This window comes from Oncorhynchus tshawytscha, linkage group LG16 (genome assembly GCF_018296145.1).
Source record: "Oncorhynchus tshawytscha isolate Ot180627B linkage group LG16, Otsh_v2.0, whole genome shotgun sequence".
NCBI classification, from domain to species: Eukaryota; Metazoa; Chordata; class Actinopteri; order Salmoniformes; family Salmonidae; genus Oncorhynchus; species Oncorhynchus tshawytscha.
This window is the reverse complement of record NC_056444.1, coordinates 57,633,382-57,654,988: the sequence shown is the minus strand read 5'-3', so window position 1 is coordinate 57,654,988 and position 21,607 is coordinate 57,633,382. Positions and strand designations below refer to the sequence as shown.

At 45.0% G+C, this 21,607-nt stretch overlaps 1 protein-coding gene across 6 annotated transcripts in view; it reads right to left on the bottom strand.

Annotated features, from left to right (window-relative positions):
- The window catches only part of LOC112215989 (solute carrier organic anion transporter family, member 4A1), a 42,387-nt gene that overhangs the window by 1,869 nt on the left and 18,911 nt on the right, over positions 1–21,607 (bottom strand). For 4 of the 6 annotated variants that reach the window (XM_024375525.2, XM_042299407.1, XM_042299408.1 and 1 more), the window contains 11 exons: positions 8,461–8,531; positions 6,777–7,852; positions 5,440–5,530; positions 4,976–5,097; positions 4,774–4,885; positions 4,251–4,405; positions 3,739–4,009; positions 2,849–3,011; positions 492–670; positions 307–371; positions 60–208 (listed from right to left, as the gene is read on the bottom strand). In XM_024375525.2, the coding sequence (XP_024231293.1) occupies positions 60–208; positions 307–371; positions 492–670; positions 2,849–3,011; positions 3,739–4,009; positions 4,251–4,405; positions 4,774–4,885; positions 4,976–5,097; positions 5,440–5,530; positions 6,777–7,605 (2,136 nt within the window). In that variant the 5' untranslated portion in view covers positions 7,606–7,852; positions 8,461–8,531. The remainder of the gene's footprint in view (positions 1–59; positions 209–306; positions 372–491; positions 671–2,848; positions 3,012–3,738; positions 4,010–4,250; positions 4,406–4,773; positions 4,886–4,975; positions 5,098–5,439; positions 5,531–6,776; positions 7,853–8,460; positions 8,532–21,607) is intronic. The other 2 variants (XM_024375528.2, XM_024375527.2) reach the window with 1 other exon arrangement.

Sequence of the window (21,607 nt, the reverse complement as noted above, 5' to 3'; positions counted from 1 at the left end):
ATCCTCCACCTGCAACAGGCGTAGATAACAGCACAGACAACTTGTAGGCCTTAAGTTACCTTGTAGATGATGCCAGCGATAAGGGTGTAGCGGCTCATGGCAGAGTTCTGGTAGAGATGGCAGGAGCCCTGCTCTCCACACTGGTCCTCCCACAGCAGGCATGAGATGTCGATCACAGAGCCAAATGCTATCGGGCCTGGGATCCCACCTTCAGGAAGAACATATCACATCATATAATGCTTGTTGTTGGGAATGTCAGGCTACAAGGCCATTAATCAAATCAAATTCAGCAAGAGCATACAGTACCTAGACTTCGCACCACAATCCATTGGATCCCCAGTCCAAAGGACCTCTGGTTGTCTGGAACACACCTGGAGGGGGAGAGCAGTTTAGAGGCAGAGTTCACACACAGGTTTCTCTCTCATGCCTTGTTATAACAGGATTATACCACTGAGTTCTCCCTCTCTTTAGTCTGTCTGATCCGTACCCACCTGAGGGTAGCGGTGAGGGCTGGTATACTACACAGGAAGGTGAAGGAGATGATGATGAAGAGGAAGGTGAGGAAGGCTGGCATGTGGCTACAGGAGCTGGTGCATTTCCCATCCCATGCCAGGCCCTCCTGCCCCGATGTCACATTCCCACCCACCACACAGCTGCAGCCCGAGTACACCTGCACAGGGACACACCAGACAGAGGAGACAGTCAGTCAAAGTCAACACTTACAGTTGAAGTCGGAAGTTTACATACACTGAGGTTGGAGTCATTAAGACTCGTTTTTCAACCACTCCACAAATGTCTTGTTAACAAACTACAGTTTTGGTAAGTTGGTTAGGACATCTACTTTGTGCATGACACAGATCATTTTCCCAACAATTGTTTACAGACAGATTATTTCACTGTATCACAATACCAGTGGGTCAGAAGTTTACATACACTAAGTTGACTGTGCCTTTAAACAGCTTGGAAAATTCCAGAAAATTATGTCATGGCTTTAGAAGCTTCTGATAGGCTAATTGACATCATTTGAGTCAATTGGAGGTGTATCTGTGGATGTATTTCAAGGCCTACCTTCAAACTCAGTGCCTCTTTGATTGAAATCATGGGAAAATCAAAAGAAATCAGCCAAGGCCTCAGAAAAACAATTGTAGACCTCCACAAGTCTGGTTCATCCTTGGGAGCAATTTCCATACGCCTGAAGGTACCATGTTCATCTGTACAAACAATCGTATGCAAGTATAAACACCATGGGACCACGCAGCCGTCATACCGCTCAGGAAGGAGATGTGTTCTGTCTCTTAGAGATTAACGTACTTTGGTGCGAAAAGTGCAAATCAATCCCAGAACAACAGCAAAGGACCTTGTGAAGGAAACAGGTACAAAAATATCTATATCCACAGTAAAATGAGTCCTATATCGACATAACCTGAAAGGCAGCTCAGCAAGGAAGAAGCCACTGCTCCAAAAGCCAGACTACGGTTTGAAACTGCACATGGGGACAAAGATCGTACTCTTTGGAGAAATGTCCTCTGGTCTGGTGAAACAAAAACAGAACTGTTTGGTCATAATGACCATTGTTATGTTTGGAAGAAAAAGGGGGAGGCTTGCAACCCGAAGAACACCATCCCAACCGTGAAGCATGGGGGTGGCAGCATCATGTAGTGGGGGTGCTTTGCTGCAGGAGGGACTGGTGCACTTCACAAAATAGATGACGTCATGAGATGTGAAATTTATGTGGATATATTGAAGCAACATCAAAACATCCGTCAGGAAGTTAAAGCTTTGTCGCAAATGGGTCTTCCAAATGGACAATGACCCCAAGCATACTTCCAAAGTTGTGGCAAAATGGCTTAAAGACAACAAAGTCAAGGTATTGGAGTGGTCATCACAAAGCCCTGACCTCAATCCTATTTTAAAATCTGTGGGCAGAACTGAAAATGCGTGTGCTCACAAGGAGGCCTACAAACCTGACTCAGTTACACCAGCTCTGTCGGGAGGAATGGGCCAAAATTCACCCAACTTATTGTGGGAAGCTTGTGGAAGGCTACCCTAAATGTTTGACCCAAGTTCAACAATTTAAAGGCAATGCTACCAAATACTAATTGAGTGTATGTAAACTTCTGACCCAATGGGAATAAGATGAAAGAAATAAAAGCTAAAGTAAATAATTATCTCTACTATTATTCTGACATTTCACATTATTAAAATAAAGTGGTGATCCTAACTGACCTAAAACAGGACATTTTTACAATGATTAAATGTCAGGAATTGTGAAAAACAGAGTTTCAATGTATTTGGCTACGGTGTATGTTAACTTCTGACTTCAACTGTATTGTTACGGTTGTTTAGAGATGGAGACCAAGGTGCAGCGTGGTAAGCGTACATCTTACTCTATTTTGATGAACACCAACAACAACAAAAAAAGATAAACGAACGTATCGTTCTGCAGGCTACACAGGAACTGTACAAAAACAAGATCCCACAAACTCAGGTGGAAAACAGGCTGCCTAAGTATGATCCCCAATCAGAGACAACGATAGACAGCTGCCTCTGATTGGGAACCATACCCGGCCAACAAAGAAATAGAACACATAGATTTGCACACCCAAGTCACACCCTGACCTAACCAAATAGAGAATAAAAAAGGCTCTCTAAGGTCAGGGCGTGACATGTATACTGGCTATCATTCATCTTCATTAACTAATGTATCTAATTTAACTAATGTATTTGAATGTATCTTCATTCATTCATCTCCATCTAACACAGACCTGTTACACAGACCCTGCCCATCGGTTTTTACAATTTGAGTTCTGACCAAAGTGAGATCTTTGCTGAAGGTTTGGTTCATTACCCGTCTGCCTGTTGAGATCTCTGTGTGGTTGATTGTGCTGCATCCTGCATGGCATGGGGAGTAATACATCACACCGTCGGCTCCACAGACCGGGTTATAGAGCTCTCGTAAACAGTGGCAATCTGCATTACACCCCACCGTCAGGTTGCCCCCCAACAAAGAGCTGAAAGAGGGAGAGAGAAATAGAGTTGAAAGGTTATTTTCTATGACATCCATGATTAATATGTGTTGCTGTGTATGCAGTAGTATTTATTCTACTGTGTTATCAATGTTAAATAGCCTGCAAACCAGTCTGTTTAGCTAACGCTTCACTCCTTAAACTCTGTGTCATTGCAAAACTATTCGGCGGTATGTAACCTAAACAGACTTGTACCATGGCTAACTGTTGATCGTTTCGTGGAATGGAACTGGCATAGGACAATAAGGAGCTGGTCTAGTTGTTGACTAGCTAAATATATTCATTTCCTTGAGGGGGAATGTCTTGTCTTTCACATTGTGCAGAGACATGCAGCTGACAAACTAAAAGTTTTAGACTGTAAAATACTTGTCAAACAGCATACCCTCCTCTCCTCCCCTGGTGGGTTGTACAATCCCTCTGCTTCCTCTCTGTTTATTAGTATCCCACAGCCAGAGGGCATCAACTAATGTGTAATCAACTCAGTGTTAATGTGTGCTGCTTTAATGTTGAGTCATTTGTGTTGTTTACTGTGGGCTACTCTGTATGCTTTTTTTTAGTTTCTTAAGATTTTCACAATTCAGTTGAGCTTGTCCTGATTTTCACCTAAATATCCTTACCATATGATAATGTAACATTACAGAAATAATGTCAAACAATCCTTATAAAAGGACACCGATGGTCTGTCTGTTCATTGCGCCTAGTCTGGGTTTACCTGTTGCGGAGGTTGTTGGCTTGCTCATAGTACTGTTCATTGTACTTCTTGTTGTACTGATGACCCGATGGCAGGTTGCTGCGGTAGGGAGCGGTCACCCCGGCCATAGGGACATTGGGACAGTGGATGAGGAAGATGAATATGGCCAGTAGACTGACGAGGGCACACACCATGCAGAAACGGATGATGCCACGGCAACGTAGGTTCAGCTTCTTCACGATGTAGCCGCCCAGGAAGGTGCCACCTCCGCCCGCGGGCACCACCATGTAGCCTAGTGGGAGGAAAGGGAAGGTTAATACCCATGTGTATGTGAGGGACGAGGATGGATGAGGATGGAAGAGGATGGAAGCATAACTAGCTAAATGGTAATAGTGTGACTAAAAGAAGAGAGGTAGATGAGGTAGGGTCCTAATATAGTGGAGGGGGTAAGTGGTGTTTCAAATATACAATGTGCTATAAGTGCAAGTTTGTGTATGGGGTAATGTTAGTTGTCTGGTTCAGTAGTCTCTCACCGAACCATGTGGCTGCCTCAGATGCACTCAAGCTGAACTGAGACTCCAGGAACTTTGGGCCAAAGGTGGACATGCCAGCGATGAGGGTGGCCTCCGTGGCCCCCGCCAGACACAGGAAGAGGAAGGGAGGGTTCTTCAGCAGGAGCAACACTGACCTGGAAAGAGAGAGAGCGAGTGAGAGAGAGAGAGCGCAAGAGAGTTCTCTTTAGTAAGACCTTATCTTCTTAATTAAAGGTCCATCCCTGACCCTGGAAAAGATAGCCACAGTGAAAATAAATACTTTACTACCATGTTATACGATGTAATCACTGTCCTGTTTTCTCTCAGTAATCCCCTGTTGCCATGGAGAACCAGCTGGCTTTCTGAGCTCAAGTGGGTTTCAGGACACATAATAAACACTGTAGCTATGCATGGAGGGATTACACTATTGTATGTATGTCGTATATCTGTGTGAGAGTTATGAAGTAAGAGTGTAGGGCTTTCTGGTGGTCCCTCTAGTGTCCTAGAGTGTATGGTCACCTACCTAGGCATGTCCTTCACTGACTTCCCAAACTGAGGGTCTGATGCACTGGCCTGACTGCCGTCTTTCAGCTGGTGAGCCTCAGATACACGCATGGCCACATACTTCTGAGAGCCTAGAGAGAGAAGGGGGAAAATAGAGATATTCATGTTGATTGTTTAGTGCTCTGTGGTGCGGGTGAAGTGACAATAAATTGGTAAGTAACCTGGTAGTTGGCGTGGGTAGCCCAGGATGGGCAGGGCGATGACCAGCGCTGCTGCCCCTCCTGCAAGGAAGCCAATCCACCAGGCCCCCACCCACAGAGGGTTCTCTGGAGTCAGCTCCGTTCTACACACAGGGAAGGGGCACAGAAGAAGGAATGAAGAAGATGAGAAAGAGACAAAAGAGGGAGAAAGAGTGTGCTAGGGGCAATAATTAAGTTGAGAGCTTTTTTGGGGGGGGGGGGATTTGAGCAAAGGTTACACTACAAATGGCCACTAGATGGCAATATTCTTTATCTGTAGAAAGATTTTGCTCTGCTGCCATCTCCAATTTTAAGGTGAACCATTTTTATACAGTCTATGGGTCTAACTGATCTAGAAACGGTAAGTACAGCTACCTTAAGTGGCTAACTCCCTGAGGTTAGTCCAGGTGTATGGTAGGTGGAGACAGAACAACTGAGGTACTCACGTCATGTGAACCTCTGTGTAGATGTTGAGAAAGTGTCCTCCTAGAAGGTACCCTGCTGCTGGACCCACGATGGCTGCTGTATAGAAGATCCCTGAGGAAACAGAGACGAGAGGAGAGCTGCGTGCATCAGTTAGGGACTTCCTACTTCCTTTCAACGGAGTAAAAATACCTAAATGTTCCTGCTTTGATGTGTTGTTTAAATGTGATAGATAAGATCGCAGAAACAGAGCGCGTTCACTGAATCCTCGCTGGGGTCAACAAGGTGGAGATTGCCTCTGTTGCCTTTGAAATTAGGAGAGCGGGGGAGAGTTCCAATTCAAGGGCATATTATTCATGTCTGTGGTGAAACTGCTGAATGGAAAGATGGGAAGTCTAAGGGAACCTGAAAAGGTCAAAATTGTAGGCCTCATTCTGGGTGTGACATTGATCCTCCTTGATGGTAGGTGAATAGGGAACGTCAGATGTGGCGGGGGTTTCTGTGGCTTGTCTGCTGAACCTCAAGTGGAGACATAACGTCGCACACATCCAATTTCAACAACTTTCAACTACAATCGAGCTCAATCAACAGGGATGTAACAGTCTGTTATTGTTTTAGAGTTAAATACTGCCTTTCCGAGCCATAAGATATAACCCTAACTTTCACATCTAAGACCGCTTTTTTTTACTGAGTCTTTCTCCAATATGTGAATTCTCAAAGGTCTAATCTATTCACCTATTACATCAGCGAAGCAGGCTCTGCTCTCATCCTGACTAGTTTTCTGTCATTATAACTTGTCTGACAAGTCTCACAGCATCCTGGTTACTGCTTCTGTGCAGCGTGGGTCATTCTGTGGACACACCTAAAGGAGAAGTGACCACAGGGTTATAGATCACACAGGATATCAGTCATCACAGCAGCCACAAATACTGGCAGCACACTTCAAGAGTCGCATGAAGCAAGTCTAGACCCCTCAAACTCAACCCCACTTTCATTGTTCCCCTATAGTCAGGGACTGATTTAGACCTGGTGACACCAGGTGGGTGCAATTAATTATCAGGTTGAACAGAAAACCAGCAGGCTACGGACATCATAGGGTAAGAGTTGAGTACCCCTGGTTTAGACCATAAGCAAATCAAGTAAGTCATCTACAGTTCACAGTTCCTTTGATAGTACATTTAGTGTTTTTAGTTACGTTAAAATAAAATATTGTAACATTATTAAACACAATTAAAACTATTCTCTGATGGATGACAAATATATGCACCAGATAAAATCTGAAAAGTACACTTGAGAAAATACACGTTCCAAAAAAGATTAGATAGAACAATGGTCCTACAGTCAGTGCTTAGTGACTCACCAATGTACACTGGAGCATAGCTGGACTTGACATTCTCGTCCAGGTAGGTGACCCCCAGAGTGTACAGGGGAGTGGCTCCCACCCCGTGCAGGAACTGGCCCAGCATGAAGACAAAGCGGTAGCTGGACAGGCCCCCACCCTCGCTATCATGGCAAGGGCTGGTACGGTTCCCTGTGCACACCCCTGTCCGCTCAGGAATGCTGACATGGTATGGGGGAGTGGTGAAGTGTGGCAGGGCGAACACCAGAGAACCTAACGCCATGACTAGTACCCCCCAGCCCAGCCAACGAGGCTTGTGCCCCGTCCCACCAAAGTAACTGACAAAGGCCAGGCACACACAGGCAGCGATGTCGTAGGAGCTGGCGATGAGCCCGGCCTGGTAGCTACGCAGGTCAAAGCGCCTCTCTATGGAGGTCACCACGGTGTTGATGAAGCCGTTGATGATCATGCCCTGGAGGAAGGAAGCCACACAGAGGAAGAAGAGCACCCAGCGAGGGGTGTTGAAGGTCTGGATGGATCGGGGCGTCAGGGCCCCCCAGCCACACAGCCCTTCTGAGTCCGTGGGGATGAATTTGAGGCCTAGGGGGGTCTCTGCGGGCACCTCAACCCCATAAAGCTGTCCAGGCAGAGGGGCAGAAGCCCTGGTGAGGATGAGGTGGCAAGCAGGGCCTTCTCCAGCCGGGCTGCCGGGGCCTGAGCCCACTGGGCTATCCTCGTGAGAGTTCAAGGGGCTGGGTGTATCCAGGGATGGGTCCATGGGGCCATTCTGGAGGTCCAGGAGCTCCTGCTTGGAGCTGAAGGAGGTGTCGGCATTAAGTAGGATGGGCATGGCTCCAGGGAGAGGCTCTCTGAGAGGGAGAGAGGGGCCTGGGAGACAGGGTAGTATTTTGGGGGAGGGAGAGACTGCTAAAAGATAAGGATTCTGTTCTCGTGTAGGCTACTGTCTGTACCCAGTATGTGCCTATGCCATGGAGCTGTCAAAGTCTCTGCATGTGGAAAGCACAGCTCTGCAGGAGGGCCACTATACCGGGGAATGGACAGGATGTGCCATTCTGGAGCCTCTGGGAAACTTCATTCTAAAGAGAGGAGAGAACAGGACATATTTTGAAAATATGAAAATGTTGGGATAAAAAAATCATGATTCTAATATAGCAAATTAATTTAAGCCAATTCCTTTGTCTAGTGCCTGCTGACAGGGGACATCTGTCTCTGGTTGGGTTTAGCCAGGTCTCATGGTTTAGCCAGGTCTCTATTATCCTCGTGTGATGGTGCCCAGGGCATTGGAGCGGTCCATAGGACCAGAACAAAACACTAACGGAATAAGCTCTGCATGGTAGCTTTAGCACAACTATCACTGCTTTCTCTTATCTGTCCAGACCCACATGTTTCCCCCCAAAAACACAGCCCAGTAGGCTAAAATTGGTTGAATCAATGCTTTTTCCACGTCATTTCAACACATTTTTGTATGTGTTGCCATTGAATCATCATAGAAAACTGATTGAATTTGCCAAACGTCTTCAACATATGAGTAATGGAGCTGCATTGGATAGCATTCATTGTACAGGCTACTGACCAATTCTGCTATTTTTAGTGTTTTTTCTGCGCTGATATGAATTTCTTTGGTACATAATGTATCCGCTATGACCGAAAAGAGCTTCTGAACATCAAAACAGTGATCACTAACCTCGATTTGGATGAAGAATTCTACTTCAACGAGTCGGAGGAGCAGGACATACTGCTCACCCTGGAAAGGCCCTAATCCCAGAAACACAGAAAAGGAAACACTTGCATAAGAGAGGCCAATTTACGGGCACCCTGACGAAACTACATCGGTGAGTACATAAACCGCCTCTACCCTCCATTCTATTGGCAAATGCATAATCACTGGACAACAACGGGACAGTGGTGGAACAAGGGCATGGATAATATACATCAAGCTATTTTAGCTATTCATCGGCAGGACAGAACGGCAATGTCAGGTAAGCTCAAGGGAGGAGGTGTGTGTCTCTATGTTATTCCAATGGCATTGAGGAGTTTACCACATCAGTCACCGGCTTCATTAATAAGCACAACAATGACTTTGTCCCAATAGTGACCTTACGTACATATCCCAACCAGAAGCAATGGATTACAGGAAACATCCTCACTGAACTAAAGGCTAGAGCTTCTGCTTTCAAGGAGCGCCACGCTAATCGAGACACTGATAAGAAATTCCGCGATGCCCTCCGACGTATCATCAAACAGGCAAAGCAGGACTAAGATCGAATACAGGACTAATCCTACTACACCGGCTCTGATGCTTGTCGGATCTGGCAGAGCTTGCTATCACAGATTACAAAGGGAAGAAAAAAATTACGGTAATATCTTAAGTTTCACTGAGATGTCCTTGAATAACGACACAGATAATATAGAGCTGGGTGGTGAAGTCTGGTAAGACGAGGGGCGGGTCTGTGTCTATTTGTCAATAACTGATGGTGCGCCATGTCAAATATTTTAAATATTAAAGTCTCGAGGTATTGCTCGCCTGAGGTGGAATACCTCGTGAAAATATCTTGTGTTACTTTTCTTTAATTTTTTAAAAAACTTTAGTTTATTTAGTAAATATTTTCTTAACTCTTCTTGAACTGCACTGTTGGTTAAGGGCTTGTAATTTACATTTCACCTTAAGGTCTACACCAGTTGTATTTGGCGAATGTGACAAAAAGTTTGATTTGAAACACTGCTCTATTACACTCAGCACTGCTCTGCCCACTTGGACAAGAGGAACACCTATGTGAGAATTCTGTTCATTAGCTACATCTCAGCGTTCAACACCATAGTGCCCTCCAAGCTCATCACTAAGCAAAGGACTTCCTGACAGGCCCCCCCACAGGTGGTGAGGGTAGGCAACAACACATCCGCCATGCTGACCCTCAACATGGGGGCCCCTCAGGGGTACTGTTTAGTCCCCTCCTGTACTCCTGTTTTACCTATGACTGCATGGCTTTGCAGGATTCCATCATTAAGTTTGCCGATGATGGTGGTTGACCTGATCACCAATGACGATGAGGAGGAGGAGGAGACTGTCAGAGAAAAGACAGTGTGATGCCAGAAAAACAACTTCTCCCTCAACATTAGCAAGACAAAGGAGTTGATTGTGAACTAAAGGAAACGGAGGGGAGCACGCCCCCATTCACATCGATAGGGCTGTAGTGGAGCGGGTCGGGAGCTTCAAGTTCCTCAGTGTCCACATCACTAAGGATCTATCATTGTCCACAACAGTGGTGGAAAAAGTACCGTATTGTCATACTTGAGTGAAAGTAAAGATACCTTCATAGAAAATGACTCAAGTAAAAGTGAAAGTCACCCAGTAAAATAGTACTTGAGAAAACGTTTTTAAAAGTATTTGGTTTTAAATATACTTTAGTATCAAAAGTAAAAGTATAAATAATGTAAAAAGCAAACCAGACGGCACTATTTTATTTTTTGTCTTTAGGAAAATAGTAAAGAAAAAGTAAAAGTACAGATAACCCAAACAACTACTGAAGTAGTACTTTTAAAATATTTTTGACTTAAGTTCTTTACACCACTGGTCCACACACACCAACACAATTGTGAAGAGGGCACAATAGCGCCTCTCCCCCTTCAGGAGGCTGAAAAGATTTGGCATGGGCCCTCAGATCCTTAAAAAGTTAAGTAACTTTAAGTAACTGCACCTTTGAGAGCATCTTGACTGGCTCCATCACCGCTTGGTATGGCAACAGCTTGCCATCCAACCCCAAGGTGCTACAGAAGGTAGTGCGTACAGCCCTGTACATCAATGGGGCCGAGCTCCCTGCCATTCAGGACCTCTTTTTATCGTCAATTTCGTGGTATCCAATTGGTAGTTACAGTCTTGTCTCATCGCTGCAACTCCCATACAGACTTGGGACAGGTGAAGGTTGAGAGCCGCGCGTCCTCCGAAACACAACCCAACCAAGCCGCACTGCTTCTTGACACAATGCCCACTTAACCCGGAAGCCAGGAAACACCGGAGGAAACACTGTGCACCTGGCGACCATGTCAGCGTGCACTGCGCCTGGCCCGCCACAGGAGTCACTAGTGCGCGATGGTACAAGGACATCCCATTGGCCAAACCCTCCCCTAACCCAGACGACGCAGGGCCAATTCTGCGCCGTGCAATGTGTCTCCCGGTCACGGCTGGCTGCGACAGAGCCTGGACTCAGACCCAGAATCTCTAGTGGCACAGCTAGCACTGCGATACTGCGCCACTCGGGAGGCCATCCAGGACCTCTATTCTAGGCGGTGTCCGAGGAAGCCCCTAAAAATTGTCAAAGACTCCAGCCAACCAAGTCATAGACTGTTCTCTCTGCTACCGCACAGTAAGCAGTGCCGATGCACTGGAACCAACAGGACCCTGTCTGGAACCAAGTCTGGAACCAACAAGACCCTGAATAGCTTCTACCTCCCAAGCCGTAAGACTTCTAAATACTATGTTTAATAGTTAACCAAATAGCTACGCGGACTATCTGCATAGACTCTTTTTGCACTATATTTTTTGACTTGCCACATATGCTGCTTCTGTTTATTAACGGTCACTTTACTCCTAGTTATATGTACATCATCGACCTCAATTACCTCGTACCCCTGCACATTGACTCAATACTGGTATCCCTTGTATATAGCCAAGTTATCTTTACTCATTGTGTATCTACTATTACATTTAATATTACGTGTCTTACTTTTCGATTATTTCTCTATTTTCTTTCTCTCTGCATTGTTGGGAAGGGCCCATATGTAAGCATTTCACTGTTAGTCTACACCTTTTGTTTACAAAGCATGAGACAAATAAAATTTGATTTGATTTCTAAGGGAATTTCATATTTTTTCACCTAACTTTGAACCTAAATCCAATGACAGGGTGCAATTTTTTGCTGATTTCATGTTGAAATTCACATTAGTTGACAACTCAAACATGTGTAAATCAAAATCCCACATTTTACATGAAGACATATCTAGTCAGTGACTGTTCCCTATATACTGTACTCTACTGACTCTCATTGTGCTGCATGAATGAAGGTGGAAACACTTTGAAAAATATCTTGGACTAAACAATGGTACCATATGAAGGTAATAATGTATACAAATAAACCCACGGATTGCATTTGGTGCTGTGGAACAGAAGGTAGAGAGCACAGGCTAACAGGTGAGCCAAAGGTCATCCATCAGAGCATCGCCTGACCCCTCGATCTCTTACCCCACCTTACCTCGCCTCCACTTCTCATTCCCCACTCCGAGTAAACAAATTAAAACGGATGGTAAGGCAGAGAGAAGTACTGAAATGTATGCCTAACTCTGTGAAGGGCTGTGTGTGTGTATGTGTGTGTCCATGGTTCAGACAGCTGACCACAGCCACAATAGGTTTCTGCATCAACAGCCATATGCTGACATTACACTGTTAAACAATGCAAACAATAAAATATGAAACAGAAACACACTGCCCTTATACCCTAGGCATAGGAGTGATTTACATTAAGCACAGTGTTGCCAATTTAGCAACTTTGTTTCTGTATTTAGCGAGTTTTCAGGCCTGTCAAGTTTTGGTTTAAAAAAAAACGACAAATCCGCCTACTTTTCAGGCTGCCTTGGTTTTACCACCAGTGGTTTTAATAGGATTTAGCAACTTTTCCCCATCAATTCTGGCCTAAATGAGAGTGGGAGAAGCTGTCTGTGCAACAGATGTCACTGCAATTACCATTTAACCTGTTAGGTATAGTTTGTTTGTAACATCACTCACTACTTGTAGCTGTATAGTCTGTTAATTTGTGTTGCTGGTCTTGGCTAGCTTAATGTTCCGGTCAGTAGGTAGCTTGCATTCACTCACGTGGCTGCTAGTGCTGTTATGAAAGAAATTCAAAGTAGTGAAAACGCTCTGGAGCAGACAATGTTGAAATGCAATCTTTAGACATGTACTTTTCTTAAATGTAGTTTTGTAATTTACTAAAACAACAAGAACATTTTGTTTGAAAAATATGAAGTTTTTGCTGTGAGCCAATGGGGTAGCCTAGATAACCACAGGTTGTTTTCCCTCACAGGTTGGCGAGGCCGCGACGTTCTATCTAATACCAACACGGACTATGAGCTTACTAGCTATTATTCAACGGGTGGTTTTGAATTCCCATTGTTACGTCCTATCATGCCCAGGATATACTTAAGTGACAATGCCCAAAAAGCTAGTGTTCTGAGGATATATTGGCACGGGTCGTCTCGGGCCTGGAAAACCATGCCAATATAAACACCGGCTTAGAGGGTATTAACACTTTTATACAACGGGTTACCGACATATTGAAATAATGATTGACATATTTTCATTAAACTTTATTTTTATTAATTTATTCATACTATTTCATCCTTCCACAAGATATAGTCCTGATACAAATCTAGGGTTGCAACCCGTTCATCTATCAGTTTGTTTGCCAGATTCGCGACCCAGTCATTTAGTCTTTTTGTTCTGGAGCTATGGACGCGACCCAGTAGTTCGTTCTAAATGTTCCATTGCCATACTGGCTGGCAACGTTCTTATCCCTTGCTTGCTAGCTAGCCAACTAACTTACAGTAACGTCAAACAGTGCAGCCAGAATAACAGCAAGGTAGCTGCATTTGTGTTTGTTTAATCAGTTTTCTAGTGACAATTTTTTGGATAGATCCATAACAATGAGCTAATGAACGATTTCGCCTGGCATAGAAAATGTACTCTGTCGTCAGGACCCCATTGTTCAGAGGAGCTAGCCAACAGCATATCTAACACAATCACTTCAAATTGAATCTGGAAAGACAGCAAACTAGCTGCATTTCTAGCTGCATTTCGTTTTCTATTGACATTTCGTTGTATATATATCCATAAAAATGACCCCAGCTGATTCATTATTTCGACTGACTGAGAAACGTTGCCTGCCTGTCTGTCTCGTCCCGACTCCTTAAACGTTCATTACTATGGGACATCTGGAGATGGAATTTCAATATTGAAATAGACAGCTAGGTTTATACAAATCTGTTAGAGGAATTCTAAATTCCTATATGTTTTGTAGCCAAAACCAAATTCACTCTCTCTATTTCATAATAAGTTGTAAATTTATCATTTTGCATGAAATAGATCGAGACCAGTCTTAAAAAAAAGTTCAGCATTTATTCTTGATGAGTACTGACCCAAAATACAAAGAACATTACATTTTAAAGAGAACCTAAAATGACGTCATCAGTTTCTCACACCCTCTCCGATCCACACAATAGTGTGTGTCTTCAGGTCTGGAAATTGTCTTCTACTCCGCTCATAAAACAAACATTCCAATCTGTCTAAAATATATACTTTTCTCCACTAATTTAACATCAAACAAACATTCTTATCTGTCTGAAAAGATATATGCCATCCCCCTCCCTTAAACCCGCAAGGTACAGACAATTAATTCGTTTTACTTACATTTTCAGTAACAGCTTAACCAATAACCCATACATTTCATACCATAACATAATAGTATTAAAATAAATGGTTCTAATTTAAATGTATACATAATTAATAATTTCAACTATAACTTCCTCCAACAAAATCTCTGCTTTTGACAATCAAAAAGAAATGGGAGATAATGTCAAGATGCTTTTTATAGTGGAGATCAAGTCTATAAATTGCCTGGCTGGGCTGAGGATGCAGTGGATTGAGCAGTGAGATGGAACAGAGTAAATAGGCATTTCAACGTCATAGCTTTTGCCGGTGGTAACTTGTGGAATATACACCAGAATGAATGCGATAAGCATCCAGGATTAGATCCACCTGGGATTAAAGTGCATTATAAACTGGGTGGTTCAAGCCCGGAATGCTGGTTGGCTATATCAGACCGCATACCATGGGTATGACAAAACATTTATTTTTACTGTTCTAATTACGTTAGTAGCGGAAGTTACGAATGTAACTATGGTTCCACGAATACCTGGAAGACCGTCAGTACAGTTGAAATGATGGATTATATCCCTCGCATTCCGCACAGGTCAAGTAATAATAACAACAAAGTCACGGAGGTGACGTGACAGCATGGGAGGACCTGCCCCCCCAGTTCATATAAAACTGTACGTCAAACCACGCACTGTCTCAGTGGATCTTCTTGACCAAAAGATTCAGAGAGACAGGAAAGTACTGACGGTCTTCCAGGTATTCATAGAACCATAGTTATATTCTAAACTTCCATTCTACTTCATACCTTTCAGACCCTAAGTACGGTTGAAAGTACGGATGAATCATACCAACAAGGGCACAAGGAATAGCACTACTAATGCACCAGTGCCACTGGAAGAATGGCAGAGCCCATGGTGTGGAAGGATGTGACGTTGACCTTGTAAAATCTTGAGACCGTGCAGGGCGACGACCAGATAGCAGCAGCGCATATCTCATTCAGGGGGACGCCTCCCAGGACACTTCTGGTCGCAGCCCAGGACACTTCTGGTAGAGCGATATATCACAGAGGGAAAGCATACAGAAGGCCCTGGCCATGTGTGGGCTAAGGCATCCATGCCCTGGAGAACCAGAGGGAGCAGTAGGATGTTTTCGCTATGGCGAACAGGTCCACATGTGCTGTTCCAAACCTCTGCCATATCATCACTACTTGCGACAAAAGGTCTGCCACCTCGTCCACCTGACCTGGGAGATGAATGGCTCATAGGAAGGCCAGATGTGGTAGGGCCCATATCAAGAGTTGTTGGGCCACCTGCAGGGACCATACATTCCCCCTTGATGGTTGATGTGGAACACTGTTGATGTACAATGCCTTGCAAAAGCATTCATCCCCCTTTTTCCTATTTTGTTGCATTACAACCTGTAATTTTATTGAATTTTTATTTGGATTTCATGTAATGGACATACACAAAATAGTCCAAATTGGTGAAGTGAAATTTTTTTTTAAAAATAAAATAAAAAACGGAAAAGTGGTGCGTGCATATTTATTCACCCCTTTGCTATGAAGCCCCTAAATAAGATATGGTGCAACCAATTACCTTCAGAAGTCACATAGTCAGTTAAATAAAGTCCAGCTGTGTGCAATCTAAGAGTCACATGATCTGTCACATGATCTCAGTATGTATACACCTGTTCTGAAAGGCCCCAGAGTATGCAACACCACTAGGCAAGGGGAAGCACCAAGCAGGCGGCACCAAGCAAGACCAAGGAGCTCTCCAAACAGGTCAGGGACGAGTTGTGGAGTAGTACAGATCAGGGTTGGGTTATAAAAAAATATCTGAAACTTTGAACATCCCACAGAGCACCATTAAATCCATTATTAAAAAATGTAAAGAATATGGCACCACAACAAACCTGCCAAGAGAGGGCCGCGCACCAAAACTCACTGACCAGGCAAGGAGGGCATTGATCAGAGAGGCAACAAAGAGACCAAAGATAACCCTGAAGGAGCTGCAAAACTCCACAGTGGAGATTGGAGTATCTGTCCATAGGACCACTTTACACCATACAATCCACAGAGATGGGCTTTATGGAAGAGTGGCCAGAAAAAAGCCATTGCTTAAAGAACAAAATAAGCAAACACATTTGGTGTTCGCCAAAAGGCATGTGGGAGACTCCCCAAACATATGGAAGATGGTACTCTGGTCAGATGAGACTAAAATGTAGCTTTTTGGCCATCAAGGAAAATGCTATGTCTGGTGCAAACCCAACACCTCTCATCACCCCGAGAACACCATCCCCACAGGGAAGCATGGTGTTGGCAGCATCATGCTTTGCTGATGTTGTTCATCGGCAGGGACTGGGAAAATGGTCAAAATTGAAGGAATGATGGATACCACTAAATACAGGGAAATTATTGAGGGAAACCTGTTTCAGTCTTACAGAAATTTGAGACCGGGACGGAGGTTCACCTTCCAGCATGACAATGACCCTAAGCATATTGCTAAAGCAACACTCAAGGGGTTTAAGGGGAAACATTTAAATGTATTGAAATGGCCTCAAGCCAATTGACAATCTGTGGTGTGACTTAAAGATTGCTTTACACCAGCAGAACCCAACCAACTTGAAGGAGCTGGAGCAGCTTTACCTTGAAGAATGGGCATCTTCAAAGTGGTAGGCATGCCACTTTGGTTCAGATAACTTGGTTCAGAGTCAGCGCTGTTCCCTCGGCTGCACACTCGCGAAAGGGGGCCCAGATGAGACAGTCGTTGAGGTAAGGAAGGATCTTGATCCCTTGTAGGTGGAGGGAGCTCAAGGCTGCGCTCACGCATCTTGTGAAGACACGAGGAGCCAGGGAGAGACCGAAGGGTAATCCTGGAAACTGGTATCACTAGCCCTGGAATGCGAACCGCAGAAAACGCCTGTGTTCCGGTAACACCGGAATGTGATAGTAAGTCCAGGGACGTGAACCATTGCTGGGTAGTACTTTTTGGAAAACATTGAAGCTTTTTAAATCCAGAACTGGACAGAAGCCTCGATCTTTCTTTGGAACCAGGAAATAGGTTGAGTAAAAGCCATCTTGCTGTTCTGATGCTTATAATCTTGTGATCGCACCCTTACCAAGGAGAGATGTGATCTCCTGGTTGAGGGTGCAAGCTTTCAGGGGTCATTCTGATCCCTGAGAATGGTGGGGGTCGGCGTCAGAAATGCTTAGGCGAGCCAGACCTGGTGACGAGTCACAACAAGGGTGGACATCAGTCTGCTTAGCTCTCTGGTCATGAACGCAGACGCATGAGATGTCATGTTATGACGCTTGAAGAGATGTAACATTGCAAAAATTAGTGCTAGCCTCCCTACACTGGCTTCCTGTCAAAGCAAGGGCTGATTTCAAGGTTTTACTGCTAACCTACAAAGCATTACATGGGCTTGCTCCTACCTATCTCTCTGATTTGGTCCTGCCGTACATACCTACACGTACGCTACGGTCACAAGACGCAGGCCTCCTAATTGTCCCTAGAATTTCTAAGCAAACAGCTGGAGGCAAGGCTTTCTCCTATAGAGCTCCATTTTTATGGAACCGTCTGCCTATCCATGTCAGAGACGCAAACTCGGTCTCAACCTTTAAGTCTTTACTGAAGACTCATCTCTTCAGTGGGTCATATGATTGAGTGTAGTCTGGCCCAGGAGGTGAACGGAAAGGCTCTGGAGCAACGAACCGCCCTTGCTGTCTCTGCCTGGCCGGTTCCCCTCTTTCCACTGGGATTCTCTGCCTCTAACCCTATTATAGGGGCTGAGTCACTGGCTTACTGGGGCTCTCTCATACCTTCACTGGAAGGGGTGCGTCACCTGAGTGGGTTGATTCACTGATGTGGTCATCCTGTCTGGGTTGGCGCCCCCCCTTGGGTTGTGCCGTGGCGGAGATCTTTGTGGGCTATACTCAGCCTTGTCTCTGGATGGTAAGTTGGTGGTTGAAGATATCCCTCTAGTGGTGTGGGGGCTGTGCTTTGGCAAAGTAGGTGGGGTTATATCCTTCCTGTTTGGCCCTGTCCGGGGGTGTCCTCGGATGGGGCCACAGTGTCTCCTGACCCCTCCTGTCTCAGCCTAGGGTCAGTTTGCTATATCTGGAGTACTTCTCCTGTCCTATTCGGTGTCCTGTGTGAATTTAAGTGTGCTCTCTCTAATTCTTTCTTTCTCTCTTTCTTTCTCTCTCTCGGAGGACCTGAGCCCTAGGACCATGCCCCAGGACTACCTGACATGATGACTCCTTGCTGTCCCCAGTCCACCTGGCCGTGCTGCTGCTCCAGTTTCAACTGTTCTGCCTTATTATTATTCAACCATGCTGGTCATTTATGAACATTTGAACATCTTGGCCATGTTCTGTTATAATCTCGCACAGCCAGAAGAGGACTGGCCACCCCACATAGCCTGGTTCCTCTCTAGGTTTCTTCCTAGGTTTTGGCCTTTCTAGGGAGTTTTTCCTAGCCACCGTGCTTCTAGCCCTGCATTGCTTGCTGTTTGGGGTTTTAGGCTGGGTTTCTGTACAGCACTTTGAGATATCAGCTGATGTACGAAGGGCTATATAAATAAATTTTGATTTCATTTGATTTGATCTCATCCAGGTTGCCGAGGTCCAGGTCTGCGTGCTCTGGCTGGAGCATCCTGTTCTGTGCTAGCATGAGCACTGAGAAGGACTTCCCAATGTGGGCCATACGGACCGTTGTGTTCTGGCACGTGACAGTAGCTCCTCTTTGGCCCTGCACTGAGGTCTTGGGCAGCGGGCGTCATCTTTCAAGGCTTCATCTGCGGAGAGCATCAGCTCTCCTATGCATACATCCACCTCAGGCATATGGTCCAGCCCATGTTGTTTTGCGTCATATATGGCAGATAGCGTCCTACTGTCCTTGCCGTGGTGGGCAAGTGCTCGCGGGTCACCCAACATCTCTGAAGCTCCGTAAGAAAAGCCAGTGAAGGTGGCACACTGAACGGTGTAGCTGCCGGTGCTTTTCTTAATGAACAGGTTAGCGGCAGGGGCTGTGGCTTGAGGGTCATCAAGCTCTAGCTTAGCTAAGGCCGCATGCAGGGCCGTGCATAGTGAGGCAGAGCTTCTTTCTGACTCTGTGTGATCAGAGCCTTGGAATGACTCCTCTGTCCCATCTTTAGCTTTGAAACTTAATGGGGCCACAAGTGGACAGCAGGTCATCATCCCTAGAGGGCCCCGACTCAGGGGGATTGAAAGAACGCAAAAGCGTTTGTAGCTGCTCTATCTCAGAGGATAAGGAATCGACCTTGTGGGGGGGGGGCATCAGTTTCGTGTGCTTTCCCTCTTTTGGTGGCCCTGGATGGGACCTTGCGAACAACGCCGGACGCTGGTAAATTATCTGTGAAAACCAGGCACTCAACGCTTGCCTCACCTTCAAAGTCAGGACGGCACAGTTAACGCAGGGGTCAGAAAGGGCCTCATGCAGGTGGCCAAAGCCTAACCATCTTCAAGTTGTAGTTCAGCTCCGCAAGAGGAGCAGCCATGCATGCCCAGCATCATGGTGATGCGGTGTTCTCTCAGCTCAGAATGTGAAGAAAATAAATTATACATTTTTAATATTTCTCATGCATACTCATCAAACTAACTAATATAATAGTAACCAAAAAATGTATACAACAGCTACAATAATCTGGCGGAAGCTGTACAGCAGCCTTCACAATCATTTTGAGTGAGCCTAGCTATGACCACAGGGGCTGGAGCAGGAGAGGTAACATGTTTAAATGTAGGCTTATTTATCTGAAAAACACACAAAGGGTAGTTTAGGGAAGTTACCCATTTGAGTTTTAAATAGTCGAAGGATGACTAGTGCCCGGTGGCCTCGATAACAAGCACAGCAGTGGAGGATATCTTGACATGGTTAGCACCGGACTACTTTGGTCAGCACGAGACAAGGAAGCCCGATATCCTTCAATAAAAGGGAGCTGTCACACAGACTTGGAGGGCGAGTTTCGTGCTCTGACCTAGAGGTCACAGGCTGTTGGTGACAGACTGACAGTACACACAACTCACACAGAGTTTAGCTTACCCTCCTGAGACCTGGGAAGATGCAATCAATAAAAAGGGAGCAGCAGAGCAGTCAACTTGTGCGATACGGCTAAGCTAACATTGCGAGAAGAAATAAGAAACAGAGTGTGGTCTGATGTCCTCCCATGCTGTCACGTCACCAGCGTGACTTTGTTGTTACTAATACTTGACCTGCGCGGAGCGCGAGTGTTACAGATACAGGTATCCTGTGGGTGTGTGTGTATGTATCCTGTGTTCTTTTCTATCCTTCTCCCCTCACAGGTGAAAATCATCACTCCCCAATCAGTCACCAAACAATCATCAATCAGAAGACACACCTCCTCCTGTTTCCTACCCAATCACAGTTCCTTTCACTTGGTTTAAAAACCCTGTCAGTTGTTTGCTCTAGAGCTCCATCTCTCTGTAAATGCCATGTCTGTAGATCGCTCTGTTTCACCCTCTCCTACTATGTCTCTCTATCGCTCTTTATGTATTGAGCTATTTTTTGTTTGAGCACCTCCATATCACTTTGTCCTCACCTGTGAGTATTGTTTTTGGTTATGGTGTTTGTGTTTGTTTGCTGGTGGGAAAAGGGGGAGCCAAGACAAGTCGCCCATGGGCATACACTCCCCGTGGGGAAACTTTGTTAAAAACACTAGTTAGAACTGGGCGGACCACCCACTGTGTTTTTGGTTAGCTGTTGTTGAAATAGGCTAGTCTAGTTTAAGAGTGTTTTGGATGCTTATTGTTTCTTTCCTTGGGTCCAGCTCAAACCCCCCCGTGTGTTTTCTAATAAACCATGTGTTTGACGGTAATTTAGTTGTCTGTGGTTATTGCGTTCTCACTTTTACTTTTTCACTATTATAATTTGCATGAGTTATGTTACGGGTCTCGTTACCATCTCCCCCTAGACTGCTGGGCCAAAAGGGATTCGTAACAGCGAAGAATATAATCCCTGCTTTCAACCGTACTGATGGTCTGAAAGGTATGAAGTAGAACCTGTTTATAATAGCAATAAGGCACCTCGGGGTTTGTGGTATATGGCCAATATACCATGGCTAAGGACTGTATCCAGGCACTCTGCAAGAACAGCCCTTAGCCTTGGTATATTGGCCATATACCACACCCCCTCGTGCCTTATTTCTTAAACAAATCATTGGAATTTTGATAGCTAACAGAGATTCAATGATGAGAGAAAATAACTTCAATAAATAATGATTTAATAAAGGCCTACATAAGCAACAACTATTAGGGTTGGCAAGTCTGAGCTAACCAAGTTAGTTGGTAATGTTAATAGTGCCGTTGATGGCACACGAGTGGAAGAACTGTCCATGGTCCTGGCGCTGGTTGGTGACAGCCAGTGCTTGC